General features: G+C 47.7%; 2 protein-coding genes across 2 annotated transcripts; one reads left to right on the top strand and one right to left on the bottom strand.

Moving 5' to 3' along the window:
- Positions 1 to 22: 22 nt before the first annotated feature.
- DRC3 (dynein regulatory complex subunit 3) lies at positions 23 to 16029 on the top strand. The gene is made up of 13 exons (XM_048961576.1): positions 23 to 144; positions 799 to 972; positions 2239 to 2355; positions 3847 to 4013; positions 4613 to 4759; positions 5908 to 6027; positions 6963 to 7075; positions 8359 to 8533; positions 10909 to 11040; positions 12291 to 12361; positions 13167 to 13290; positions 14652 to 14783; positions 14950 to 16029. The coding sequence occupies exons 2-13, from the start codon at positions 816 to 818 to the stop codon at positions 15061 to 15063; spliced, it is 1569 nt and encodes a 522-aa protein (XP_048817533.1). The 5' UTR covers positions 23 to 144; positions 799 to 815; the 3' UTR covers positions 15064 to 16029.
- A 14-nt stretch (positions 16030 to 16043) lies between these two features.
- Positions 16044 to 21655, bottom strand: ATPAF2 (ATP synthase mitochondrial F1 complex assembly factor 2). Its single transcript, XM_048961570.1, has 8 exons — positions 21381 to 21655; positions 20116 to 20160; positions 19646 to 19791; positions 19122 to 19219; positions 18059 to 18139; positions 17844 to 17956; positions 17402 to 17517; positions 16044 to 16771 (listed from the first exon to the last, which is right to left on the bottom strand). The coding sequence occupies exons 1-8, from the start codon at positions 21487 to 21489 to the stop codon at positions 16634 to 16636; spliced, it is 846 nt and encodes a 281-aa protein (XP_048817527.1). The 5' UTR covers positions 21490 to 21655; the 3' UTR covers positions 16044 to 16633.
- Between the last annotated feature and the right edge of the window lie 128 nt (positions 21656 to 21783).

The raw sequence follows: 21783 nt of genomic DNA, 5'->3' as shown, positions 1-21783 counted from the left end.
ACCCCTTAGCAACGCGCTCGGGCTTCCTTAGCAACCCCCCAGGCTCGGGGCTGAGGCGCAGGTGGGCGGCGGGCCGGTAAGCGGCGCGGGCTGGGCTACGGGGCAGCACTGCGGATCTGTAAATGATAAAGCCAGGACAGAAAGGTGGGAATTCCGCTAAGTGAAGGTGTTTGCACCTATATAGGCTTTATGGTTGGTCTGCATTAAGGGCCTTCTTCAGAAAATCGCTGTTACTGTTTATAAATCTTCCTTCTTCCTCAAAATTCCCTTTACTTTTATTACAAAAATGATGTCCGAAATTTATGAAGCACCACTGGTAATTTCTGTATGCTGTAAATACACTCTAGTCCTGTAAATCAAACCTGCCTATGACAGCAAGTTTAGCTCTTAAAGGAACAGGCCCTCCTCACGAGGAGGATCTCAGCAGTGGGGATCGCCATGGCTGCTTGTAGGCCTCCCCCCCTGCTCCCTTTAACTGGCCTCACTGACAGCCTCAAACTCTCAGGCATGGTGTGAAGAGTCACACCATGTCATGCTTAGAGTTACACCAATGGTTTTGCAACCCAGCTCACAGCAGCAGGCTGTGGCTCAGTGATCTTCAAGATCCCTTTCCACCCAAGCCACTCTATGATTCTATGCAAGTTGAATACATCTTCAACATCAGCTATGAGGTGTTAGATCTTAATACTATACTGTGTTCTTAATCCCCTGGAACTGTCATGCCAGTTCAATGAAGGTTGGAAATAGTAGCCAGACAGTAGCTTTATTATTATTGCTTTTTCTTTTCTGTCTATTAAGGCTGATATCCTCTAAAAATGAGTCAGTCAGACAACAGCTTTGAGCCAAATGTTATTGACGATGAAATGCTTCAGAAAGCAGTTGAAGAGCAATGGCCGGAAGACATAAGGAAGCTTGCCAAAGCAGAAGGTATTGACTTTAAAGAGGTGATGGAGCTACAGCTTAGTTTTAGAAGTGAGTATCAGAACACATATATTTATTGGAGGGTAAATGAAATAAGCATTAATTGGCAACAATAATGATCATTTTAGGCTTTTAGTCATGCCTGGAAGCAGCAGTTTCAGTTGAGCAGTCTGGGTGGTATTGCTGATGGATGGCTTTAAAGCTGCTTAGCTTTATGCTATTATTGTCAGCGTTGTTCTTATTTAACATTTATATTGTGGTGACACCTACAGGCCACAGGCCTATTGGGCCCTCCTGTACATGGACAAATCAAATCCTGGGCAGGCACGGCCATCAGTGGTGATTATCCAAGAGCTGTTGTTAGAATGTGGTGATTACAGTCCAGTTTGGTGGCTTCTTCTGATCCATAGCATCATCACAGCTTGTCTCTTACTGCCAAATCAGTCATAAGCTCTCATTCAAAGAAGAAGGAAGAACATTTGGTTCCGTATTTGAATATTTTGGACAAAATCAGATAATTCATTGTGTGTCCAGAAGGTTAGTTCCTTAGAACACACTTCCAATTACCTGATCCTGCATGTATTTGTTTGCAAATACAGAACAAAGAACTGTGTCAATATTTTGTATGTGCAGCCCATTGCATTACAGTGCACTCACTAAACAGCAATAGCACTGAATGCAATCTTCTGGGAAGCCATTGGAGGACAAAAAAGAATTGGGTGTAAGAGTGTTCTGTGTTTTCTGTCACCTTGGTCCTAATGCTTTGCTGTAATACCTAACAGCCCGTCCTTGTGATTCTGTTTTTGGAAGAAGCTAAATGCAGCCATATTGATTAGTGCTAAACTGCAACCTTTGCAGAAACAGTAGACCTCAACTTGTTCTCCTGTGATGAGAATCCTGAGAGCAGGAAAGTAACTTTCAAAAGCAGTAACTGGCCACGAGTAGCCTGCAAATGCAGGGAAAAGCAAGAGTTTATTCCAAACCTCATTTGCAGAGCTGGAAGGGAAAATGAAAGCCAAGGCCTCTGAACAGTGGATTCATAAAGCCACTGTTGGCTGCAGCCAACTCCCCCTCAGTGACTCGTTGGCTTCGCTGATGAGCACTGTGGGGATGGGATGCTGAGGTTAACTGGGCTGTTTCACTAAAATTGCTTTCAGCCAGTGAACCACTCTGCTCTCTAGGGCAGTCGTCACACTTCATGTAATCTGCTAAAAAACATTTTGGAAGAAAGACTGGATATTTCTCCTTCTGCTAAACTGAAAGCTGACTCAGATGAGAAGAAAATTTCTGTCTTTACTTATTTTCCCGTGCCCTTAGATATCCTGCAGATTGATAATCTGTGGCAATTTGAGAATCTTACTAAGCTGCAGCTGGACAACAACATCATTGAGAAGATAGAAGGTCTGGAGAGTCTGGTTCACCTTGTGTGGCTTGGTAAGATAAGGCACATGGGGCTGGATGCCTTCTCAGGTGCAAAGCAATCTGCAATAGAGCTGGGATGTCACATTCCTTCTCAAACACGACTGATAGGAGCTTTCTCAGGGAAGCCTGTCAGCTGTCTGCGTGTTTCCTCATTTGACTGTCAAACGTCGAAAGGCATGAATATCAGTACTGCAAAGCAATCCTTCAAATGTTTAAAAACCTGGTTTTAATGAATTTGGTGTGGCAGGAACAGGAAGCTGAGATTTCAAGGCTGTTTCCAGGTTTTTTACTCATATGTAGAGGTGACTTTCAGAAATATTGATGTAAACTCCGTGATTTAGAAACCTTTGTTCTGTTTATAAAGGTAATGCAAGCATTTTGGAACTTAGAATCCCCGAAAGACGGCGGTGTGTTTACCCCTACATGCTTAAAGGCTTGTCATTTTTCTTATGCTAAGCAGTGGGACTGCTTTCAGTCGAAAACTCAGGATACGGATCGCAGCACCATGCAGTGGTGCAGGTTCTGATGCTGGGCATACCAGTGGCTGCTGCTCCTGATTCACAGCTTACAGCATTCTCTGGTAACTGCAGCCTCCTTATTGGGTGGCAGCGTAAATATATCCTCGTTTGCTGCTGAAAATAGCATGCGAGGCTTTGGTTCATAACACATCTCAGAGTGCCTAAATGAGTTCTTCCGCTCCGTTGTCTGCGCTGCGCGGATGACTGATGCGCTTGTGAATCACAGCACATCACCATTGTGTGAGCAGTTTCTTGAAGTCAGGCATTGCAGTTTGCCCAGAGGTTCTGGTGGTTCAGCAGCTGCTGTGTGCCCCTGTTTGCTGCCCAGGGGCCGGGCTGACAGCCACAGCTGTAACCACATCAGCTGCCTTTGGAATCCTGGAGCGCTCAGCTCCAGCCTGAGTGTCAGCACTGCCCTTAATGATGGTGAATGTAGGTGTTAGCCTAGATGTTTTGGCAGGATGGGATGAAGAAATACTAACGAGTGAAGTAACTACAGTGAGTATGTGCCTTTGCATATCTTCATTGACAACAGGGCGGTGGTGAGCATGGAGCTGACATTTGCTGGTCCTGTAAAAGTCACCATGATGGCAAGCTCTAATGCAGCAGGCAAGAGTCTGCAAGAAACAATGCAGAGAACCCCAAATTCATCACAGAAATGCTCACTTTTCAGGGCACCTCTTTTCTTGTAGCTTGGTTGAACTCATTTTGAGGCTATGGGTGTGGACTCTGCAGGGAGTGTCTTCAGCCATTCCTCTCATACACGTGTTACAGTTGTAAGGAGATGTGTACATTGTTTCCTGACCCAGAAAATGGTGATTTCATGCTGAGCCTTTCATGTGGGACACTGAGCCCCCATGAGGAAAATAGTGTGTATGAACTTCTAAATCAAGACTCAGGCTAGATGCAAGATCTGAGTCGTGGTGTTCTGCTAGAAATAATTTAGCTTGCTTATACAAGTTCCAATTTCTAAACTCTTCCCCAGACCTGTCCTTCAACAACATTGAAGTAATTGAGGGCCTGGATACCCTTGTCAAACTGCAGGACCTAAGCCTCTACAACAACAGGATATCTAAAATTGAGCACATGGACACATTGCAAAAGCTACAGATTTTCTCCATTGGAAAGAATAACCTGACCAGTCTGGAAAATGTGAGTGCTCCCTGGCTTTGGAATTGCTCCCCATCAAAGGATCAAATATTCTAGATCTGACGTTTACCACTACCTCCCTTTGAGGAGAATTTTTTCCTTAGGATTTCATTTCCTCTGAAGCCTAAATTATGATTTAGGTAAGCTATCTAGCTGCTAAGTGCTTATTTCAGCTATTTCTCTTTTAGGTTATTCACTCATGAGGTCTTCATTTTGCTACTGCTGTCATTTGTGGCAAAATTCCTATTGGTTCTCATGAGAGGAATGAATAGCTACACATGAGGAAAAGAGGGAGTGGGGACTAGGATACATCTGGGGTTCTCTAGGATATATTTTGGGGTAGTTTACCAGCCTAACACCCTGATTTGTCCACCACCCAGCTAAAGGCCATCTCTCCATTTCCATCATTTACATAGTCATGATGTGAATTTAGGTATTTTCTTTCCCCAAAGCATTAAAAACTTCTAATTTAACTTGAGTGCGTTTGGCAGCTGAGCACAACATGTACCACAATGTAATTGTGCAACCCATGAGCAATGAATTTCAAGCCCAGCTGTCTCCACAGCCCTGGTAAGCACAGCATCTCTTTCCCCTCCACACAGGTGGTCTATCTTAGGAGGTTTAAGAACTTAAACACACTGAATCTCACTGGGAATCCTTTCTGTGATGAAGAGCAGTATATGCTGTTTGTTGTTGCTCACCTTCCAGGCTTGGTATACTTGGACTTCAAACTCGTGAGTGACACCACAGTAAGTATTTCTGCATCTTCTCATGAAATTGGGCATGAGTTCCTTACAGAGCATTGCCTTTGTTGATATGCTCACAACGTTCTAGCACTTGGGCTTATTCCCTGCAGAAATGAGACCTATGGAAGCGCACAGTATTTGTTCCATCTCCACCTAACAGCTGTGAACCTGTAGGCCAAATTCTGTCAAATTTGGCAGAGGTAGAGATGTCAAAGGTATTATGCCTTCACAGGTTTTGTGATAGTCAGCAGCTGTGTGTGGGAGAGGAGCCTGCTTAATTTTGCCACAGAGATGCTGCGGTGTGAGTGCAAGACTACTTAGAGATCAGGGAATCACAGAGAGAGAATCTCAGAGGAGATCGGTCTTGAGACACGAATCCAGAGGAAAGCAGGCTTGGTGGTCCTGCTGCTCACTGAGCTATTTCTTTCAGTAGCAGACTGACACATTAACCAGGCAAGCGAGTGCCATCCAAACGCACTTCCCTTTCCTGATTTTTGAAAGCAAGGCCATACAAGCACTGCTAACCCATGGCTCTGCTTTCTGACCCCAAGCTCATTTTTTTCTTAACAATCAAAGAATATGTTTCATTTTAAGCTTGCTTGGCACAGAACAGGAGCCGTTCTTGGAGTATACATTGCTCTTACCAGAGGACTGGAAGGGCTTTCCAGGTCATGAGTCCAGTCTCTGCTCATAGACAGTATGTCATTGAATTGCATGCTTAAATTTGTCACGCTTCAGTTGCAAGCTAATTAGGTTCTTGCCCCTGCTACTACATTGCCATCCCTTCAGAAAAAATATCTTTTCCCCAGAAATGTTAAACTCAGTAGCCGATCCATTCAGAGCTCAAATTCAAAGTCAGTACAGGGCCTCCTGCTAAAACAAACAGAAAAACAATGCTAAAGATGAAGGAATTGGGAGAGTAAATGCTGCTTGGGACTGAATCAGCTCAGATACAGTAGGTGAAGAGGCAGAGAAATGTGACAACAAAATGAGGAATGGATTAGAAACTTTATAAGTAGTTTAATCAAAAGACCACAAAGAAAGGAGATGCGGATATCATTCAGGTGCACCTTCTGGAAAGGTGGAATGCTTACACTTACATTTGTTAGGCACTGCTGGGTAGTCTAATAATGTTTCTTTGCTTTTCTCAGCGAGAAGTTGCCATTTCAAATTACCACTACCTCACTGACCTGCTGGAACACGAGGAAGCCCAGGCCCTCGCTCAGCTGGAGGAAAAGCAGGCACAGCAGAAGGAGCTGGAGTACCACAAGGTGCTTGTTCTTTGGTTGGTTGTGTGCTGCCTTGGGAGGAAGAAGTGCAGCAGATATTGACTTCTCCTTCAGATGTTTGAAGCTCTAATGAGAGGTTAACACTGGCTGTGCTAACACTAAGGCTAGGATTAGTGTCTGATCTTTGAATCTCGTATTTTGAATGAAGACAGGAACTGCTGTGGAATACATATGATGTGGGGGAACATATTTATTTTGGCTGAACGATCAGGCTGCAGATATAGACCTTTAGAAGCTAAATAGTAAATTGTGCCCAAGGATCTTATCAGCCTAATGTGAGATTAAGAAAATGATGCGTCTGAGGGAACTGCTAACATTTTCATGGTGCAGTAACTTCTTTTCTCCTTCACACCAAATTGATGCTTTGTATTAGTTTTATGGTTAAACTGTTCAGGGCTTTGAGATCGCCATAGTTCCATGAGCAGCCTGAAAACCAGGCTAGGCAGAATGGTGATTTCAGCCACAATATGGCTCTGTGCTCCAGCCTGCTGGAAGACCAGGCTGGCTGAAGAGCAGGAGGAGGTTAAATGACAGGAAGGGCACCTGCAGCTCTTCCTTCTGACCCTCCTCCAAGTCCACTCACTGTTTATCAGTGAGGCTGAATAGCCTTGTAACATATGGTTGTATGTGAAAATGCTTTATGTAAGATTAAAAGTGTTTTCTGTTCTTAGGCTAGAGAGTTCTAGCAGTAAATCCACACGTGAACCAGGGTGGGTTTCACTCCAGTTGCAGGATGCTTTCATGACCTGGCTGGTACATGCATTGTGTAGGTGTAATTGTGTCTGTGCAGATCGTTACTTGCACGGCTCACCAGTGCTCCTCTGCTTGCAAAGAGCTTCTAGGAGAGAGGCATCCTAAGGAATGGCAGCAGGTTGGCACTCTTCATTTTACTGAAATCATTCTTATTCTCTTCAAAGACAGCCTTTGTTGAGTACCTGAATGGATCATTCCTGTTTGACAGCTTGTATGCAGAGGATACAGAAGCTGCCAAACTGGCTTACCTCCCCGGAGTGGATGACCTGCTGCAGGCATATCCTTCCCGGGTTTAAAAAACCTACAGCTAAAACCTAATGACTTGAGTTAAGAAGGAGGTGCATCCACAGGGACTCTTCATCCCTTGCTTTTGTCCAGGGCTGAAAGCTCACATTGATCTGAGATCTGAGGCTTTCTGTGTTCAAATTAGGAACAGTGCCAGAAAAACACTGCAAGACCATGAGACCACTGACAGCTTTAAGGCCTGATATCTCATGAAATATGAGGGCTACAAACAAACGGTTTGTATTACTGGCAAGCTGGCCAGCGCAGCTTGAAACAACCTATTTGTATAACCACTCACTTCCATCACCAACAGGTCGTGAGATTCCAGTGTTTCAAATTCTCACTGTTGTAATTACCATATTCCCTTTCCACCGCCAGAATCAAACATATTTTCAGCAGCCCTCTTTCCTGACCCTTCAAGAATCAAGGCTTTGTACCGCCTTTAAGTCTGGAATCCACTTAAGGTTTAAAATGAGCCGTAAGATAAATCTCTGTCAGTTAGATTGTAAGAGCGCAGCCGCTAAAATCATGTTGAAATTGAAGTGGTAGGAGATAGGAACAGACTAATCAGAATGATATGAGTCACATATCTCACAACCTGCCAGAGCTGGCAACGTGAAGTTTTCAGGCCAGCACTTTTTTCTGATCATTGCTCCTATACGGGGCATCAGAAAGCAGACACTTTTATTTTTTTCTTTTCTCATTCAGATTAATAGAGCATTGTCAAGGCCAGTAACTTGACCTTCCTTAAAATTGCATTGCTCTGTTGGGGAAAAATGCATCACGGCTTAACTACGATAGACTCTAGAAACAATTCCATTGTCAAGATAATAGCAGAAGAAAAATTGGCGTTATTTTTGTGATGCTACCAAGTCAGTAGTTTATTCTGCACCCTGGCTGTAAGCTCCGGAGCTGTATTTATTAACTACACAGACACTGTATTCACACTTGTGAAGACGGATAGGGTTGTATGCTTCATTCTCCTGCTTTGAAAAGAGTCAGAGAAGCATACGTATTTCCTTTTTGTCCTCAAGGCCTTTTCTCCTCAAGCTGCCACATCCTTCTCTGTACCCTTAAGGTAGCAAAATCCTATGCATAGAATGTGAACAGGTGACCCTGTCCTGCTCAGACAAAATGCTTGGCAGCCTGCTGCCAGCAAGAACCACCGAGTTTTACATAACGGCAGCTTGTAACTCCTGCTTGAATTTGCAGAGCTAGAAGGAACATAACGTGTTGCTCCACTGAACAAACAAAATACCTTGACTCTGGTGTCACATACAGGAAAGATTTTGTCTCCGTTTGTGAGAACCTGTTTAACTACTGTCTGAAAGAGCATGAAAAACGAGAAGCTGAAGTCTCTGATTTCTATGAAGGCCTCCGCGAAGCGTTGACAGCCAACCAAGAAGAAGGCAGGAGAATAATCCTAGACTTTGAAAATCAGAACAAAACGGTAATTTTCCTTATGCTTCTTTTAGTTTGATACATCACATAGCAGCTTTCAATTTCACTTTGGATGAGGGTAATTCCGCTAACATTAGGATAGTGAACCCAGATTTACACCGCTGTCGTGATATGATCCCTAATTGCAGAGTCACAGAATAGCTGAGGTTGGAATGGAGCTCTGGAGGACACCCGGTCCCCCTGTTAAAGCAGGGCTGTGTGCATCAGGCCACCCAGGGCCACATCCACATGGCTTGTATCTCCAGGAATGGCCACAGCACAGCTTCTCTGGGCAACTGGTTCCAGCACTCATCTCTGATCTTTCCTTGTTTTTCTGCAGTGTTAATCTGTACCGAGAAATGGTGTCAGCGAGCATTAACTAACATGATATTTTAGTGCTCCATATAGGAAGAAGATTTGAGGTTTGAAGTTTCAGCCCTTTTGTCAAAGCACAGCCAACTAACACTGACAGCTTTTATCTATACTTGACGTGGAAATTTAGTGTAGGAGAAAATTAATATGCCATGGTGTTGTCTCATTGTCCATGAAGGTAAAGTTCTTCAAGGTGCTGCAGGGAAAAAAAAAAGAAAGAAAGAAATAAAAGGAGATTGCAGGTTATTTAGTTCGTTTTCAAGTCATTTTCTCATTCAGTTCATCTCGTCAACAACAGAACTGTAACAGAAGAATCAGGTACAGCCATTGTAATGTATTTCTAGTCTGTTATTTTTAAAGCAGAAACAATCTTTTTACATTCTACTCAACTACAGTCATCCATTGTGGCTGCTAAGGGCATCGCTTCTAGCTGGATCCCTGTCTAACCGTGTGTAATAGATGGATCATTATTTTGTATCCACAGAAAAAAAGTCAGGGGGGGCTAAAGCCTGGTAAACCTGTCAGCTGAGCAGAGCCAGTCCCTGACAACTGACACTGCATGGAGCCAGAGCGCCTGCTCTTTGAAATCCAGGGCGCTTTGATTGAGGTGCCGTGTCACGAGCTGGCAGCCTGTTGAGTCACCCCGTCCCCAGGTCCTTGGACCTTGCTGACTCATGGCAGCAAACAGCTCTGGCAACTCCAGCTGGGATGTGAGCTTGCAGGCTTACCAGAAAGCATCAGATAAAGGCTGATATTTATACTCAGCTACTTGATTCTCACTATAAGCTCTGTAAAAAATACGTGGCTTTGATAGTTCGTCTGGTAGGCTACAGCCTCAGCAATGGATTGACCTGCAGTGGATTGAAAGGACACAATGGTTAGTGTGACAATTTGCACGTAAATGCTGGGATAGTCAGCATCCAAACAGTCACTTACAGTTGATGGGGAAGTTCAAAATGTAACGCTGATGGAGATGTTAACAAATCACAGGGGTCCTAGCAGGCTGAAATCTGAAACCATTCTTAAGGTGTGATTGCCTAGCTGTCATCTTTTCCTGCAAGCTTGGGCTACCTGTAAAATAACACCTCTCTGAAGTTGCTTGAGGAGCAAAGAAGCATTAAGGGCCTTGAGCTCTGAAGTTATTGCTTCCACAGCTGTGGTTTGAATGGCTGGGGAGGTTTTGGAGACTCACACCTTGCACTCTCCTTCTCCACATTTACCACTGCAAAATTTGGGCAACGTAGTCTGTTTTCAGATGAGTCTTCACAGTTGTTTTGGCTAGAATTCGCTATTTTAGCCCATTACATTTCCTCTCAAGAGAATTGGATTAGACATCTTAGAACGTGTATTTCTTTCCTCCTATTAACATTTGATTGTTAACTTGCTTTGAACAGACTTCAAAATAATACATTGCTGAGCACAAGAGGATTTCTTTTTGATCTGAGAAGTAATAAATCTTGTCTGATACAAAACTGACGTCAATATTTAATTCTGAAGGGCGATAAATCCTTGCTGTAAGAGGGAATCAGGCAATGATAGGTATTCCATATTCAGAATACTGAATCCTGCCCATGTGGTAGTCAGCCAGGATTCCCCTTGACAGGAAAGGGATCAGGATTTAGATGTGCCGTTCTTTCTAAGAGTAATTGTTAATCTCTTCTTCATCACCAGCAATGTCAAGAATCCTATATATATATATATATATATCTATATATGTATATTTACTTGAAATGTGTCAGAAGAGGAAGTTGGAAGGATAGAAGGGTCAAAGTCATCGGGCACTGGGAGATGAGATTTCTCACCAGTATCACTGCATTGCATGGGATCGTTTACATAGCAGCATACCTCAGCACTGTTACTTCCCAGTATGTAAATCCAGAGACTCACTGAATCAGCACGTTTCATTTCTGCTCATCAGCAGCAGGAACTTTTCTCACATATGTAACAAGTTAATTAAATTGCAATGGAGTGCTGAACACCAACTATAAGTAATTTATGTATCTCTGTGTTTAGAGGCTGGATGAGATCCATCATGCCAGCAGTCACGACACTGCTGAGTCTATGCGAGCTGAGTACAACGAGGACATCCTTCAGCTGTCAGAAACACTCATGACCTTGGAAATGCAGATGGTGGACCAGCTGGAGGTAAGGCTCAGGCTCATACCTGTACAGCCTCCCATCCAGGATGCAGGGGCATTCATTTTGCTGTTGCTGCATGCCTCTGCATTGTAGCCCATTGCATAAGGAAGAGCACACAGTTCTTCCAGTCAGGCTCCTGTTCTGTCTCCACCTAGCCTTCCTCTGCTCAAGGTTGAAATGGCTGAGATCAAGCCCTGGACATTGATACGCTGCAATGGATTCCTGTTTCTCAGAGCAGAGCGCAGTATTTTCTTCACATCTATCCAAGCTGATTTCCAAAGCTTTAAAAAAAGGGACTTGAGGTTGTTCAGTCATTATATAGGTCTGTGTACAGAGCTCTCTGCATGGTATGGGATATGCATTTGGCATTCTGGAAGTGTAATTCTTTGAAGCTGAACCTCACCATGAATAAGATTACACACGTTCCTGCTCAGCTTAATGCATTTGCTTGCATAATACCTGCCTTTTTTCTCCTCACTTTTCCTTGAAAACTAGGGCAGGGCTCCTAATGTGTGTCCTCATTTAAAACCAAAAACAAAACCTAATCTGTTATAAACTAGCAGGCAGGGTCTGCGGCCCTTATGCAAGATGCAGCAGTTTACTGCTGTGAATGTGCAGGACAGAAAGCAGAAGCTCAAAATGGATTCCCTACTGCATCGTGACTGTGCCTTTTGATGTTTCCTGAATTGGCCCTAATATATCTGCAGTCACTCAAGGAAAGATCAGAGACATTCCTTTGTGCATGCCCTTCTGGAATTGCGGGATTTGGGTGGTTGTGTTTGAAGTGTTACATCAAGACATTAAGTGCAACACTTAACAGATTCCCCATCAGCCATTTTTGAGAGAGGCACTAGGCAGCAGCAATTTTCGTTCCTGAGGACTAAAACAAAAGCTGCAGTAAGCCCAGGCATTGCTTACACTTCTCACAAAGAGGCTTTTCATACACACAAGGAGAATGCAGGAGTACAGCACACTGTGCATTCAGTGAGAGTACAAAGGGATGGGATGGCTCCAGAGACCAGGTAAGCATCGCTCAACCAGCTTCTCCCCAGTAAGCTGATTCTGATTTTCTGTCCCTGAATGAGAAAATAAACTCAGCGCTTTCAAACCATTTACATGCTTTAGGTAGGTCATGTTCTGACTGTGCTAACAACAGCAGTGAGTCCAAATTATAATCAATTTTAGGTTCTTCCTAGATTCCTTTTATGTTCATGAAAGCGTTCATTGTAACATTTCCTCTTTTTCTTTCCATTAAGGAACTGATAAAGGAATTTGAAGGAAACATTGCTGTCATTGCATCAACATTCACTGAAAATGTTAAAGGCATATATCCTTTTTACAGCATGTTGGCATGGATCTCTGTGCAAGGTGCATATACTTCAATCCTAAATCTATAACTGAGCCACTGAAATAGAATTGGGCTATTTTTTGTCAACAGAAAATGCGTTTTCCCAGCTTTGTGGGAATGGCCATTTAAGGTGCTCCAAGTCTTTCTGTGGAAAATACAGAAAGCACAAAGGGCTCTGGCTGAGTTCTCACATATGGAAAGTCTCTAGGACTTTTACAGCTTTCTCCCTCCTAGGGATCTTGCTTTTTTCTTGAGCATGCATGGCACAACTCCTGGCAGATCCAGCTAGCATGTTTTCCATATGTATTCTTTGAATGGGCTTCATTTTTGTGTTACTGATGTTTTCTGGAACAATGTGAGATAAGAGCAGCAAAGCACTCCTGTGGCAGATTACGTATATAAATCTGTGGCTTGGTGCAAATAATTGGCATATTCAGAGCTCAGCTTCCATCCTGTGAGGCCTCCCTCAGCTTCCTCTGCAAACCAAGGCACACTCTTAGTTCTGTGTAATGGCAGTGAGAACGAGACCTGATGTGAGCTGTGGTTAAGAGCAGAAAGTGCAAATCCTGACATCCTGGCAGCAGCAAGGCTGTTTCCCGAGGCCTGCTGTGAGGACATGGGACACCAGAGTGCTTTTCTGCTCGCCTGCATCAGGGCTGGCAGCCCTCTTTGGAGCACGTCCTCTGTAGCTCCTTCTGAGCCTCAGCCTCCTGTTACAGGAGGTCCAGTTTTATTTCTAGAAGTGAACGGTGTGCTCAGCCTTTTCCTTAACCATCTTCTGTACGATGACACAGTGCCGGGACCTCGAAAACCGTCACCATGAGAAGCTGCTAGAGATCTCCATCAGTGCTCTGGAGAAATCACTTAACAATGAGCTCGATGAGGAATTGCCAGATGATGTTCGTGAGGTGAGGACAGCAGAAAATTCACCCCCCTCTGTGGGGGTGAAGGGAAGAGGAGGAGGCCGCAGCCTCTGCTTAGCAGGGACAGGATTTCCAGGAGGCTCAGTGCAGCTAGAGCTGTGTCTGACCAGAGCATGGCTGAACTGCAGCACTGCTGGGCATTCTCTGCTGGGTGGGATGGAGATGACTGCACTGCAGGTTTCCCTGGGCTCTGCAAGAGCTGGTGGCAGCAGCCCAAGAGCGGTGCTGAGCAAATTTCTCTCTTGCCTCCAGCACAGCTCACTTCCCTGGCTGATTTTCAAGCCCCAGCCCAGCAGGCACTCAGGCAGCTTCTCTGCTGCACTTGCAGCTGGTTTTGTTCTGGTTCTGCCTGCTCCCCACAGGCAAACCTAAACACTGCTCTGATTTCTTTGTGCTGGGGCTGTTTGCATCAGTGATCTCGGGAGCCCTCCTGGGAGCTCTCCTGCCCATTAGCTGTTCTGGAGACAGGACACAGCATTCCAGATGCACCTTCCACTGCAGCCCCAGTCTTGCTCTGATACTGAAGATCCCAGGAGCCTTTCAGAAAGCGCAGAGATTGTTGCAGTGCTCCAGTCAGCAACGCTGCTGACCTTTTCGCCTCCGTTATTCCTTCACTTAGTGGTTAATTGACTTGAGTTTTGCATTTGCTGTGTTTTCGCTCTGTCCAGATTATCCCAGCTCCCCATTACTCTGGGTAATCAAGAGCTGACAGACACAGACCAGACCCCTCAGCCCCCCGGGGGAGCTCCCTGCTTTATGGGCTGTGCAGATGGCTGCAGTTACGCACCGTTGCTGTGCACCCATTTTGCCTCACTGCCATCCATTTCCACGGAGAAGCAATCTTCATTTGTTCAATATAGCTGCACTTGGCTGCAGGAGGAGACTCATTATGGTTTAGCACAGCCACCCTCTATTCAGAGCCATGGGGGAAGTCACTGCCTCGATTAGAAGCTAAGGCTCTCCAAGATGAAGATTTACAGCCAGTGCTACCAGTGCGAGAGACCCTTTCAAATGTGATTTTCCACTTCCTGCACCTGCTGGGACAGGCGAGCTGCAGCATATGCAGCCTTGCTTCAACAGCAGCTGCTGCAAGGGCTGGCCACATACTGTGAGGTGCTCCCTGCTCCAGAAGGTGAGGCCCAAGGTGCTGCCTCTATTTCCCCATACGTCCCTTCACATAGAGGGAAAAGCACTGGAGTCATCCTGACGATTAGGGCTTTGTCAGTCTGAAACAGAGGTCTTATTTTCTTCCCCCAAGCACTGCAGTTACTGGGCTGCTAGTTCTGAGCTCTGTGGCTTTTGCTGCGTGCCTGCTCCTCCCCTGATCCAGTCGTATTATCTCCTAGTTTCTTGTGGACAAAAACACCATTGTCAACATGGTCGACAAATCCCATAATATCCACCTGCTGAAGATCAGCATGCGAGAGTGTGACATCCTCCTCAACATGTATCGCTGGGAGGCCTCTGTGAAAGAGAAGGTAAGGGACCTTCATGCTCACGTGGGGGTGGGTTACTGATGGGTCTGCCCCAGGTGGCAGGGACACCGCTAGGAAAGCTGCTTCCCAGCCTTTGCTGGAGACCTCTGTGCTGCAGCCAGGACCCCAACAAGCCTGCAGGTTCACTACTTGGGTTCAATTTATTCAGGCTCTTCAAGATGAGATTGACAGAAACCGCAACCGTATCAAAGAGATTTTTCAGTACATCGATGATCTCCAGGAGCAGCTGGATAACACACAGATTCCAGAGCTCACGGAGTAGGTCTGCCATGGGCCAGGCAGCTGCCTTATCTGGGTGCACACAGCAGCAAAACACTCAGCAAGGACACTGCCCCTCTGTGCCTGTGCTGTCTGGAACATTTCAGGCCAAAGGCCTGCTTCCATCCTGCCACAGTCAGCAAATAAAAGATACTTATTGTTTCTGTAAAAGCACACGAAGCTTTGTCTCTTCCATCACGTTGGCATGAAGCCCATCCCGAGTTCAGACCTGGTCACAAGGGGTTATGGCTCAGCTGTGAGCTAATTGAACCAAATCATCATAGCACATCATGCCTGAAAGCTTTAGTACCTGCAAGCACAGAGGCAGGAACCTGTGAGCCACAGGCACATGGCAGCAGCCGGGGAGAGGAGCGCTCTCCATCAAACCCCTCCCAGAATAACAGCAGGTTTCTAGCTCAGCAAGCACAAGGCTGTGGCTGGGGCTCTGCGTTCCTAGCAGCCTTGTCTCATCACTGCCTCTTGCAAAAGCAGCTTTCTGCAGCGTGAGCAGAGCAGCCCCCAGCTAGCAGGAAGGGAAATCAATGGTTCCACAGGAACTCACACACTGCCGCTCGCAACAGCCGAGCGAGGAGTCATTAATTCCCCTCCTTGCTCAGTGACAGCAGCTGCTGCACTCACTTGTGGGCAGCTTCTGAGGAATGATGCTGGCCAGGGCGGTACTGCTAGAGGCAAGCAGCAAGGAGAAAGGTGGGAAGGTTAAATGAAAGGGTGGCTGCACATGCACTCTGGGGAGAGACCAGGTCTCCTGAAAGCCCTTCAGCTAGTGCTGCCTGATGTACAGATTTAGCTCCGAGTGCATTATGCTTTTGGAAATGGCTGCAGCCCAGGTTTCCCCCTCCCTGCTTGCTCCAGCGCTGCACAGTCAGCTCCCTGCTGCTCCTTGGCTGCTAGGACAGGGCACCTAGCACAGAGACTCACACAGAGACACAGAGAGAGCTAATCCATCTGATAGCTAGCGCCTGCTCAGCTCTGCTCGGTGACTTTCTGCCTACAGCCATTCCCCCACCTGCACAGAGCCCAGCAGCTCAGAATCTACACCACGGCTTGACAGTTAAAACAAAGAAATACTCAGCAACGTTAGCTTTCAGTATCTTGCAGAGGCGTGCCTTTAATCAAACAGAGAGACCCTGGTGTTACATACAGGCACACTGAGGGATGAAGAACAGATGCAACGGAGTCTGTTTTCAGATTTCCATAACAAGTGTGTGTCAGGAGCTGGCAGCTATGAAGACATGTGGCATATGCTAGGTGTGTCTGTGCTGTGCCCTGCCCAGGAAGCTGTTTCTTTCAAGGGAGCTCCTCTCATGAATTACAGACACTGGTAATGGACAACGCTGCTGCCTTGAAAACGCAGAGGGAGCTCACCTTGACCTTTCCTCCTCGTGGGCTCAAAACTGCTGGCGCTGCACTGCAGCAACGAGCTGCCCATAAAGCCGCAGTTCCTCAGCACAAGGCTGATCCCAGACAAGCTGTGGTGGCAGAATGGTGGTTACCCTCTCTGGGTCATGGCAGCAATTCACTGGCATCTTCCTCCTCCACCCAGTCCTGCAGCCTTAGTCCCGCAACAGCTTGTGTTTTACAGTCGAGCTCTCTGAACAGAGATGAACAAAGAGAGTCCCAGCTGCTGCACGAGCACGCAGCTCACACAGATCATAGTCATGGGCCCACTCCACATTGCCCCACCGCTGAATCTGAAGGAGAGGAGGAACACGAGTCAGTTCAGAACTGGATTACAGACCGAGCTGCTAGGCAACTCAGCCTCCTTTCTCATGTCTTGGAAACACAGACAGCCCTCCAGGAGCCGTGCTGACTGCGCACTACTAGGGTAGGGAGATCTCTGGATGAATATGGTGGAAGGACACGCTTCCTCTGTACTGAGCTCTGAAGCAAAACCCCTTAAAGGGAGGATGAAAATACTCTCATCAACTTCAGCTGTTTTGGGTCAGGGAGAGCTTCACACCAGGCCAGATTCCAGCTTGTGATCTCACAGGAAACAATTTAATAATAGTTTGGTGTCTAGCAAGGCCTCCGGGCTGGAAAACCTACAGTAAGAGAAGCCATCCATGGCTTTGCACTTCAGATTAGAGAGGGAGAAAAGCAGCCACCTGGGTTCTGCAAAACGAAACTGGCAGCCCCAAGAGCACCCTGGGCTGTTGCATCTATCATGTTGCTCTACAGCAGCGTGCTCCAGACTAGTGGAGTGGAACCTCTCTGGTAATAGCAGGCACTTCCCCCGCCAGTTATTTGTGGTGGGGGGGTGCATTTGTCATGCTGAGATTATTGCTATTTGAATTATAGGGTTGCTCTGTAACATAATTTACCTGGTATTCTTCCTCCAGCCGAGACAGCAGCACGGCTTTCTCTACTGTAATGTGCCTGTCAATCAGGCCCATGGACAGAATCAGAGATTTCAGCTGGGTGATTACATATTCTATACCTGGAAGGGAAAAATCCAAAACAAACAACATTCATGGTTGTTTTCCGCAGCATTACAGCAGCATCTTCCCATGCTCTGAAAGGACAGTCAGGCTGTGGTCCCCCCTCAGGCAGATCACAGTGATGCCTCCCCGCTCCCATCTGGGCTCCTAACAGCCAGATGTGCAATTAACAGCACAATAGTGCTCTCCTGAACACCATCACCGCAGTGACCTCAATGCTCAGATCACCTCTGGCATATCAGCAGGAGGGAAAAACATTACAGTCTCTCCTCTCTCTCATTGACAGGAGCTCTCCTGCCCTTGTGCAGCCCACACAGCCTCTCACCTTGCAGAGCCCACATGTTGTAGGAGGCCAGGTGGCTGATGAAGGTGTCCCTGGTGCTGGCTGGGATGTTTGGTCCCATGATGCTGGTAGAGGATCCGATTGCCACGTTGTACCTGACACGATCACATGGCCCTTTAGAAAAGCTCGTGGATCTTGCAGTTCTGAGTCACGAGCACTACAGCTATGGGCCTTCAGAAATAGCTTTAACCTCTCACCTTTTCTCAGCCCAGGCAACAATAGGATCCCATTCTTTCTTCTGCAGCTCTGCCAAGGCAGCTGGCTCCTCCACACGATAGCTGGAACATTGCACAACAAAGCCACGTGGGCGTTCACTCACAAGCTGTCAGACTGCTCCCAGCCAGACTACAGCACTCCTGGGAAGGAAGTCTGTGCCCTCCATAGACCACAGCATGGGGAGCATAGGCTTCTTGTCCACCCTACCAGCAGCTGTGACTGGGTACAATCCCCCCTCTCTTCCCCAAATTCAGAGCTTTTTATTGTTCTAGAAAGGACAGTTCTATGCAGCTCTATAACAGAGCTACAATCCGTACAACACAAGCCAGCAGATTACCTGAAACTGGCCAGAGTATGCAGCAAGATTTAGTGATGAGAGCATGGGACAAATCCCACAGGGCCCCTCCTGCTGCCTCACATGCCCAGTGGCTCGGCTCAGCACTCACCAGCCACCACCCAGACCAGCCCAACACCATAAAGTCCCAAACAAAGAGCAAGGTGTTTCCCTTTCTCTTCAGGAGCAGAGCAGTTGCTAGTGGACACCTCAGAAGGTGGGACTGTGAGATATGAGCTTGGGCAGGCTGGATTCTACAACCCACAAGAGCTTTAAAGAGCAAAGTCCATTTTGTTACGAGTACAGGTAATCCAAGCTCCCTACGCCTTTATGGTACAGGAGTGCCAGGGCACTGGGATGACATTCTCCCAAGCCTTTCTTAGCTTTTCTGCCAAGGAAATCCTCATTTCTTGCAGCTCCTGCCCCCTGCCCAACATGGACGTCTCCAAAACAAATTTCAACAGAGGAGCAGATCTCTGTTCTCCTTCATATCTATGCCCTTTAAATGCATGGAGTTCCACTAGATTTGTGAACATAGGACTGGACTAAACTAATTCAAACCCCTGGGCCAAAGCCAGGACAGACCAGGGCCCTGCAATGACTTTGTTAGACCAGACATTTTCCCTCAGTTCTCTCAACCTCTCTTCCAAAAAACCACTCAGCAACAGGACAACCCCTCCTCTGTGCCAGTGCATCCCACAGTCTCTTACCAGAGAGTGTCAGTCTCCAGGAACTTCACAGCTGCACGGATCAGCTGCACTTTGTTTCGCTGAGTGGGATTGTCCAGAGCTGTGTTGCACAGTGTGGTCTGCAGGATAAAGGCAGCTGAAATCACTGGTATCCAAGGCTTGAGGAAGCAGCAGCTTCCACTGTACTAGGTCAAGCATAAGCAGAAGAATCTGGGACAGACTCCCAGAATCAAGCAGCTCACTTAAGAGGGAATCTTAGAGCCAGACCATGGCTCATATAATAGGATTTATCCAGCTTCCTCATACCCCTTGCTGTCCCCAGAAATGCTCTCGAGCCCCTTCTCAAACTCCCCAGTGACACAAGTTTCCTTCCCAGTCTCTAGCCAGTACCCAGCTGCCTGTACAGCCTCAAGTTGTCCAGAGTGCTCAGCCAAGGTGCTGAACTCCTGTTCCCACTTCAACTGACATTAGGACAGCCTGCTCTCTCTGTGTTCTGCCTCTGGAGACCATTTTTGTGCTTCACCACTCTGACCTGCTGTGCTCACCAGGTGCATAGTGTAGAACTTGATGGTGTCTTTCTGAGAGTCCCATTCTGTTGCCACTGCAATGGCCAAGGCCTCACTGGGGACAGTGAAGAGTTTGGCCTGGGGTGTTTTCAGCTTCCGGTGGTCCAGGTTGATTTCAAAGCCTCCTGGGGAATCAGAGTAGAAATCCTGGGGAATTAAAAAGGAGCACGCACTAAGGAACAACAGACTACCCCATAGAGGGAACAAGCTCAGAGCTGGAGCTGAAAGGGGCATGGAATCAGCAAGTTTCCAACCATCATCAGCATTTTGACATTGCCCTTCCCCCAAATGATGCTGGAAACTTTCCCACCACGTGGTTTTACTACAAATGACAAAAGGACAAAGCATGCTGGTGACAAACAGCCCACTTGCACAACAGGGGCTGCAGGCGTGCCACTGCCTTGTGGTGAAAACTCCCTGCATGAGTACCAGCCCTCCCCTGCACTCACCTTCTCCTTGTGAGATGCTCACATTCTGGTAAAACCGCTTCCTCTCTGGGGGTTGAAAACAGAGCAGTTGAAAGAGTAGTGAGAAGAGGTTTGGTCCCCTTCCCTTCTCCCAGTCACAGGTCAGAACACAGGGAGTCCTCAGAGCTGCTGCAGCCCACACAACTGTCACGAAATCCTGCTCATTCATCCACTCCCCAGCCACCCTCCATTTTAGTAAGCTCTATGCAACCTGGGAGATGTCACGATACTGACGACACCCACAGCAGTGCCCCAGCTACCCTGACCACCCATATGAGCAGGTTTCTTGCAGACACCGCCTGCAGGAGCCAGGAACCCTGTGCACAGCAGCAGGATCATGTGTCAGACATGTTGCACACGGCAGCTGAGTCACTGGGGAGGAATCACTGCCCTCAGCTCACCGCAGCCCACACATCCCACCCAGCAGCTCAGGTGCACACCTGCTCCCCAGCACGGTGAGCACAGGGAACTGCTGCTCTGCTTTCCAAGGAGCCTGTTTTCATACCAGCACCACTCCAAGCACTGCCAGCAAAATCCCAAGAGCTTGGTTTATGTGGGAGGGAGTGCTGCTGGACTCATCTCACCCACTTAAGGCAGGAAGAGTCTGCATGATTCCCATGACAATTACAACCAGCTCATAAATGCTGAGCCCATTTAATCCATCTCCTAGCTGACTGTCACTGTGCACTGCTCCCTGCCAACATGGGCCTAGCAGGGAGAGGGAAGGGGATGCACTCATTCTCGGCCCCCTGAAAGTTTCAGGGCCTCAGGAAATGCCATGCTGGTGGAGCACAGATCTGAGAGGATTCTGGCACCTGAGAGGCCCCTCAGTGGGCTCCGAATGGCTCCACCACGCTTCAATGAAACACGATTACCACCCTCCCATCCACGTGTTTCGAGCAAGATCTGTAGAGAGGTCGCACAACCCAGCACATGCCTGAGCCACGCCTGGGAAGGGGTGGAGGAGGTCATTGCCATCCCATCCACAACCAAAGAAAACCTTCAAATCCACGAATGGAAAAGCAACAGCTCAGAGCGAGGCCCCACAGCCTCCTTACCCAATTCGGAGCGGATTTTATCACTTCTCACTTTGTCCAGCCCATTCTGAAGGCCAGAACCCGACACCCCCCCCCAACCCTCAGGTGACCTTGACGGGGGGTCTCTCACGAAACGCCCTCAGGACCCCCCCGCCGAGCTCCCCCCTCTCAGACGGGGATCCGAAGCCCTCCCGGGGGGCCGCACCTCACCTGCTGGAGGGGCGTAAGCTCGACCCCCGCCCGGCCCCAGCGGGCGGCCCCGGGCTGCAAGAGCCGGGAGGCGACCCAGGGCCTGCAGGAGGCGGCGGCGGCGCCACATCGCGGCGGGGAGAGCAGAGGAAAACCAGGAGGAGCCGCGCGCGGAGGGGAAACGGAGCAGCCTCCCTCGCCTCAACGCGTCGCCCCGGGCGCCGCCATGCTGCCCCCGCGCCGACCAATCCGCGCGGAGAACGCGTTTTGCCCCTTCAGCCGTCCCGTCGCGTGAGGCGCGGGGAGAAGAAACTACGCTTCCCAGCAGCCCTCGCGGCAAAGCGTGCCGGGAGGAAGAGCTCTTCGCCAATCAGCGTTCCGTCCCGCCCTCCCGCAGGGCCGCGAGGGCCAATGGGAGAGCGCG

Source organism: Lagopus muta, chromosome 15 (genome assembly GCF_023343835.1).
Source record: "Lagopus muta isolate bLagMut1 chromosome 15, bLagMut1 primary, whole genome shotgun sequence".
Lineage (NCBI taxonomy): Eukaryota > Metazoa > Chordata > Aves > Galliformes > Phasianidae > Lagopus > Lagopus muta.
Note: the sequence above shows the minus strand (reverse complement) of the source record. Positions and strands in the feature narration are given on the sequence as shown.